Below are 7,500 nucleotides of genomic sequence, written 5' to 3'. Positions count from 1 at the left end.
GTGCAGAGACCATACCACTTATTCTGTGCAGAGGCCATACCACTTACTCTGTGCAGAGACCATACCACTTATTCTGTGCAGAGGTCATATACCATTTACTCTATGCAGAGGCCATACCACTTATTCTGTGCAGAGGCCATACCACTTACTCTATGCAGAGACCATACCACTTATTTATATACCAGTCTTGGACGGATTAGGTCTTATTTGATTATTTCCTATTATACCATCGAACTAGTCAAAAGTTCTAGAGCAATCTATGTCTTTCAGTCTTACTAGAATTTATCAGGGGGAAAGTTACCAATGATTTTTCTCCTTTTTTGATTTTGAAGTTAGCTTAAATTCTATTGAGTAGTTCAATCTATGGTATTTTCGAAGTATTGCCCGTTTGCAATGTTTTACATTTTTCTTTTTTAAGTTTATATACAACCCTTAACTTCATCGTGTCTAAATGATTTTGCAACAATTCCTCTTGCTTACCACACTTTCGCCATGTCATCAATATAGATAAGAAACATGTTGTTAACATACAAACATTCTCTACTTCATGTATAACTTGGTGGCGCGGTTGGTAGAATCCCTGGCTGTCACTACGAAGGGTCAGGGATCGTATCCTACCCAGGGTTGAAATAACTTCAGTATTGCTACGCTTGGAGTCGCTACTCCAACCCTCGTGGGCGGGGAGTTGGGTGTGTGTGTGCGTGTAAGGTCACAGCATTACCCATGGATCGGTCATACGAGCTCTGGGCTCTCTTCCTGGAGGAAAATAGCTGTCGATCACGAGTCCAACACGTGGTCCAAAGACCAAGGTGAATCACAGAAGTTGACTGTGAGGAGTTTCATCGAAGACTTTCTCTAGAAGTCTAGATCAAGGTACGTACACTCCACCCAGCCTCCTTCTTGCAGCTCATCAATCACTGTCAAGTAAAAACTTAACGGATTCAATACACATGCTCTTCCATATCTTAGCCAAACTGTCTGTCCGTCAGAATATTCATTTTTTCAAGATATTCTATCCTCTTACATAACCCTTTCAAATTATTTCACTATTGTGCTGGTATATGTGTATGTGTGCGTGTATGTGTGTATGTGTGCCTGTATGTTTGTGTGCGTGTGTAGTATACAGCAAAGGAGCAACGCATATACGTGCATATGTATATGTGTGCGTGCGTGCGTGTGTGGTTGTTTGTAAGTGTGTGTGTGTGTGTGTGTACGTGCGTGTGTATGTGAGTGCGTATGTATGTTCGTTCACGTTCTGCATGTTAATTTTTAAACTTGAATGGACTGTATTCTTACAGAAAAGCCATCAACCTTAAGAATCCCCACCCAGAAACTCAGTTTGGGGAACCAGTCCCGTGTATGTCCTGCGGAACTTGCCCTAAGGCGTATTTTTTCAGCAGCAGAGTAGAATGTTTTAGCACAGCCTGGCAACACCCACCGTTGGACGCGACGTCCGTTTACAGCCAGGTTTAAACCCAAGGGAAATGCTCTAATCACGCTGTAAAACGGCATGAATAGGTGAAAACAGGGCACTACGGTTGACGGGGGGTACAATAAGTGTGAATTAAAGTTCTACTGCTCATGCGAGCCAGCCCTGGCAAGTAACCCAATTACCGGACGCATTAGTAGGTCGCTTTCAAAAAATCGACATCAGTATATTCAACTTTTCTTCTATAAAAAGAAATTATTAAAAAAGATTCCTCCCATGTTGGCCTCACAAGGGAAATGCCTCTGCAGCACTGCCATTATGCAAGGGAACTGCGGCATACAAAATAAAGAGAATAATGTGTGCTAAAGGGGATTAAAAAAATGACTGGGCCTGCACGGACATAAAGGAAAACGGGGCAGGCAGAACTAATGTATACGATTTAGGAGCTGATTCTTTCCTTATATTATTGCCTTGGCTTATAGAAAGTAATACACACAGGCAATAGAGGGTACAAGTCTTTTCAAGCACGGAAAAGTATGCGCTAACTCCGATCGTACAGAAGTTGTCAGCTGTTTTTCACAATTTGTGGGTGGAGTGTAGAGGTTTGATCTCTAACGGTCTGGTACCTACTAGCAGTGAGAATTTCTGTATTTCTACGTAGGTTTTGGCATTGTGGTCAATCACTGCTACTTAGAAATAACTATTATTAGTAAACAAATATGTTACTTATCTCATAGTACATTTCTTTGCGCCAGAAAAAAATGTTTAACCAATTATTGTAACTTTCTTGGCAACTCTCGTGTAGCTACGGAGAGCACCATCTCGCCTGCGCTCTGGTTTCATGACGTCACTCCATAGCCCCGCCCCTACTGCGTCCCTATTGGTCGACATGGCCTCTTGTCAGGAAATGATATTTGGGGAGCTAGCATTTCTACTTGCAATTTTCTAGATCCTACTTGCTGGGAGCCTCATTCCTCTCTTAAACATCGCCCTGGTAACATGTATGGTATATAATGATTCTAAATACATTGAAAGCTGTTTTAACCTTAGCCGACCTTGAAGATAAGTACAGACATTCTAAAGGAAAACATTGGTGGCTGGCGCATGAAAAAAATATTGAATTAATCCAAAATCCCAAGCCTCTCCAATAATAAGACCAATAACCACAAAAATTAGCATCATCAAATTATATCTAGGTAATTTAGGTTATAATTGCGAGGTGTGAAAGTGTATTCAGGATTCCTCTGTACGAAAGGTTCATAATCACACCTGGCGCACTTACGAGAACTATGGAGATGACGTCATCAACCAATTTTTATTTCTCTTTTATTAATAATCATCCCGGTAATGTTAGGTATGTGCAGCAGTGTATGTGGTTCTGTAGCAGTCAGAAATTAGATGAAAACATAGTAGCTGTCAGTGTTAGAAAGGAAAGGAAGGGGGCGAGACCATAAGAGAGGGGCGGGAACTTGGCTATGACGTCATTGATTGAATGGGTCAGCAGGAAACTGCCAATGAGAGCCAACCAAAACATCCCCGATACTGGATTTTGTGTCTTAACGACCAACCAGTGCATTTAATCATGGCATGAGCATTAGGTCCATGGGAATAAAATATATGATTTATGTTTATAGTGTCATAGGCGGTATGTAACGCACAGGGATTATACAATTAGTCAATTTGTGAATCTTTACGTCCTACATATGGCAGATATTGCGCGGGAGCCCGTGCGCGCGATGAAGAAGCCCCGTAGCGCTTGGCATGTTAGAGGATGGGTGAGTGTCTCTTGATTATTATTTTACTGATAAAAATTTCAAGGAAAACACGACTTTCTGGCATGATCATGATACCAACAAGTGTCTAAGAATCTTGTGCATTGGAAACAAGTGCAGTGATGACAGTGAAAGGTGTGTGATGGTCAAACCTTGGAATTTTATTTTTGATGCGAAGATACGCGAACAACGGCGGTGAGCTTACGCTGTGTTGGGTTCTGGTGGTCGAGTAAAATGTAGCTCCACACAGCTTGTTACGGATAAATACGTAATTGCTGTCACTTGCGGACTGAATTAATGCATCGAGGATTATTTTTATGTGAAGTGCAGTGAAATTTAGCCTCGTAATTTTTGCTTATGGAGTGAGCACAGTCCAAAATTTCAATGTAAACAAAGACAAAGTCTGAGCGTCGTAGTGATCGTGCGGGTGTACAATGCACGATTCAAATTATTATCCACTTGCATTTTTACGTAATTTAAGCAGCGTAAATAAGCACACTCGTTCTTTTCGTAAATGTTGTTTTCCTTGACACGTGAATCATGATCAAACCAGGGTCGTGGATTCTTGACGATGTGTTGTAGTTAATTCTATTTTTTCACCATAATCGCAAATGTCACGATGACTATTGCCATAATCACGGTTGTATGATTATATTCACCAACGTTATATTTGTGAACTGTGTATAAACATGTTTGTATTTTCCAATTTCGTACGATTTACACTAATGATTGAAGGTAGTCCATACACACAAGCACAGAGTGAACTCAAAATGCCTTGCAAGATGTTACTTGCCACATATATATATCCACATTTGTGTTGATGTGTTTTGAAGGAATTATTTTTGACGAAATAGCCACATAGCCGTACTTGTCGTAGTTACATGTTGAAGTCTGAAACACGTTCAGCAAGTCAAGAGACTTGCTGCCCAGTTTTGTGATGGGCCAAGCGAGCGAGCGAGCGGGCGGGCGGGTCATTGCGCTAACTCGGAGGAGGTGGTATGGGAACGAAAGTGCCCGGTCTCTTTAGGGGCACCTCTCTCCTCCTCGTGAATATACCAAGTGTAGGATTGTAAGTGTGGTGGATCTGCAGGGGGAAGAGAACGTCCCTTGAATATTGCCTCAAATTGTGGGTGAGTGTGTGTGTGTGTGCGTGTGTGTTTGTGTATAGGGGTCTAGCGCTGATTGGCTGGGGCGGGGTCCAGCCTAGCGAGGGTTGGCTGACACTGCTCATGCTCCGCCCAGGAGAAGCGTGCCCGCCCCTTCCACCCAACCCGGGGGTGATTCTCATAACCCAAGTGTGTGTGTGTGTGTGTGTGTGTGTGTGTGTGTGTGTGTGTGTGTGTGTGTGTGTGTGTGTGTGTGTGTTTTACCTCCCTCAGTATGCCACGCCCAGGATTGGGCTCTAGCAAGTACTCCTCCCCCTTTCCACTCTTCCCCCAACGCCTCACCCACATTCTCCCCCCTTCCCCCACGCCTCTTCCCCCCACATCCCCTATTTGCCCTCTCTATCTCTCTCACACACACAGACTTACGCATGCACATACGCACACACGTACAAACGCATTCTCGCGTACACACACACACACAGACACACACACACACACACACACACTCGCACTAACGCATTCAAACTGTGTGCGTGCGTGCGTGCGTGCCGTACGAGTTGAGCGTATGCTCCAGCGAGTTGGGGCACCGAGCGGTGGTGGCCGTGGCCCCAAACGGCGAGGTGTGCCACAGGGCACGACGGCCGCGTACCCCCGAGGGCTCTCCGCCTTGGCAGTGTAAATGGCGAGCAGTGGGCAGCTGGGGGCACCAGCGGGAGATGACGTTTCTGCCCTGCACATTTGACAATCTCGCGTTGATCGTAGAAAGTCTGGTTTCTGAGCCTTTAACGTTATTTCCCACCCCCAACACTTTCGATAACCACACTCCCCAGCGCTGGGGATGGAACTGGGGCAGCCCGGGAGCTGTTGTCACCAGGAAGGCGTTGAAGGTCACGTTTAGTCTGCAGGCGAGGCGGTGATGTCATCCTCGAAGTGATGCATTAGGACTCCGGCTGAGCGTGATGCGGTCCTATGTAGTCACGGCCAAGGTCGAGGCGCTGATGGTGGTGGTGTGGGGGGGCAGGGGTAAGATCCTTCTTGAGTGACCTGTACATCGGACTTCCAGTCAGTGGGCCTTCAACCTGCCAGCCTGCCTGCCTGCCTGCCTGCCTTGGCCACATTATAACCTCCCAAGTCTTCTGTATCTGGTACACCTACAAGTCTACACTGAGCGGCTCGAGTTGGTAACGGCCCCCAGTCGGCGCGGGTGGAGATACGAGTGTCCCATGGCTCCGCCCACCTTCCCCCTAAGCCCCGCCCACCGGCTCTCACCGGAGGCCGTTCGGGCTCGCTTCCCTCCCTCGCTCCTGCCTGCCTGCCTGCCTGCTTGCTTGCTTGCCTGCCTGCCAGCGAGCGAGACAGGCGAGATGAGCCTCGTTGAAGGGGCCTACGATGTGGGGAGGGGTGGATGAAAAGGCCTGCCCTATTTTCTGAACACACACACACACACACACACACACACACACACACACACACACACACACACACACACACACACACACACACACACACACACACACACACACACAGTATGCATACACCGAATGTACTCACTTGCTGGATGTTCCTCTCTCTCTCTCTCTTCTCACTCCCCTTCTCTTCCTTCCTCTCTTTTCTACCCTCTCTTCTTCACTCTCTCCTCTCTCTTCTCTCACCTCTCTCCCGCCTGTCTATTTCGTCCTTCCTTCCTCTCCTTTTTCCTCTCTTTCACCTCGTTTCTCTCTCTCTCTCTCTCTCTCTCTCTCTCTCTCTCTCTCTCTCTCTCTCTTGTTTCCCTCTCATTTCCCCTCTCCCTCCCTCCCTCCTCACCCTTTCCTACTCGCTCTCTCCCACTTCCTCCCCTTCCTCTCCCTTTCCCTCCCTCCCTACCTACCTACCTCCCCCAATCTCCCCCACTATCCTTGCGCAAGCTCCCGGAGCCGCACCCCACCCATCCCTTCATATCCCCCCTCCCCATTTCTCTATGACCGTCTTTGCATTCCTTGTTCGTTACAGACGGATTTCTCCATCTTACTTCGCTTCTTACTCCGATCCCTCACTTTCACCCCCCCCTCCTTCCCCCCTCTCCCCCCTCCCTTCCCCCCTCTCCCCCTCCCCTCCCCCCTCTCCCCCATACCTCCTGCGTGGTGTCGACTTCCTTATTTTCTGTTACCGTCCCGCGTTCCCCCCCTTTCCCCCCTCCCTCCCCCACTCTCCCCCCTCCTCTCTCCCCCACTCCCCCCACCTCTCCCCCATGGAAGCTTCCCCTGGTCCCGTCCCTCTCCCCCATATTTTGCTCCTCCCAGTGACCATTCCCTCCTCCTCCTCCTCTTTCTCCTCCGCCTCCTCCTTCGCCTCCTCTTCCTCCGGTCCTCCTCCAGTACTTTGTTGACACCCAACAACTCAGTTTCCATCATTCGTCCCATTACCTCGCACCTCTCTCTCTCTCTCTCTCTCTCTCTCTCTCTCTCTCTCTCTCTCTCTCTCTCTCTCTCTCTCTCTCTCTCTCTCTCGTTCTCTCTTTCCCCCATCTCCCTCTCAGCGTATCTACATCTCTATCTCTCTCTCTCTCTCTCTCTCTCTCTCTCTCTCCATCTCTCTCTTTCGTCCGCTTTTCTTTCTTCTCCCTTCTCGTGTACTTCGTCCCTCTTTCTCCCCGAATTATATATATATATATATATTTATATGTATATATATATATATATATATATATATATATATATATATATATATATATATACACACATTCGTAAATTATGTACGTGTTTATTTATGTTTACCTCTCGCTGTGTCCTTTCGTCACGCTTTACACATGTTCTGCCCTGCCAAGTCATTCCACCCTCCTCCTCTTCCTCCTCCTCCTCCTCCTCGTCGTCGTCGTCCTCTTCTTCCTCGTCCTCCTTCCCCATCCACCCCTCCGAACCCTCCCATTCTTCCATCCCAACCTCCTCCTCCCACTCCTTTTCGTCTTACACCTTACTCCTCCTCCTCCTTATCCTTCTCGTCACCCTCCTCCTCCTTCTCCTCCTCCTCATCTCCCTCCTCCTCCTCATCATCATTATCCTTCTCTTCCTACTCCTCTTCCTTCTCCTCCTCATCTTCCACCTCTACCTCCTTTACCTCCTTCTCTTCCTCTACCTCCTCCTCCTCCTCCTGTCCTCCTTTTCTGCATTTCTTCGTCCCTCCCTGTCGCCCGCCGTGTTGAGGCCCCCTCTCG

General features: G+C 47.5%; 1 protein-coding gene across 2 annotated transcripts in view; it reads left to right on the top strand.

Annotated features, from left to right (window-relative positions):
• Positions 1-1,127: 1,127 nt before the first annotated feature.
• The window catches only part of LOC143037605 (uncharacterized), a 152,589-nt gene continuing 146,216 nt past the window's right edge, over positions 1,128-7,500 (top strand). For both annotated transcript variants that reach the window (XM_076206085.1, XM_076206084.1), the window contains exon 1: positions 1,128-3,204. In XM_076206085.1, the coding sequence (XP_076062200.1) occupies positions 3,191-3,204 (14 nt within the window). In that variant the 5' untranslated portion in view covers positions 1,128-3,190. The remainder of the gene's footprint in view (positions 3,205-7,500) is intronic.

The sequence above is a fragment of the Oratosquilla oratoria genome, chromosome 22 (assembly GCF_046742065.1).
Source record: "Oratosquilla oratoria isolate Oo_2021 chromosome 22, ASM4674206v1, whole genome shotgun sequence".
NCBI lineage: Eukaryota > Metazoa > Arthropoda > Malacostraca > Stomatopoda > Squillidae > Oratosquilla > Oratosquilla oratoria.
The sequence above is the reverse complement of the archived record's forward strand: the minus strand, read 5'-3'. Positions and strand labels throughout refer to the sequence as shown.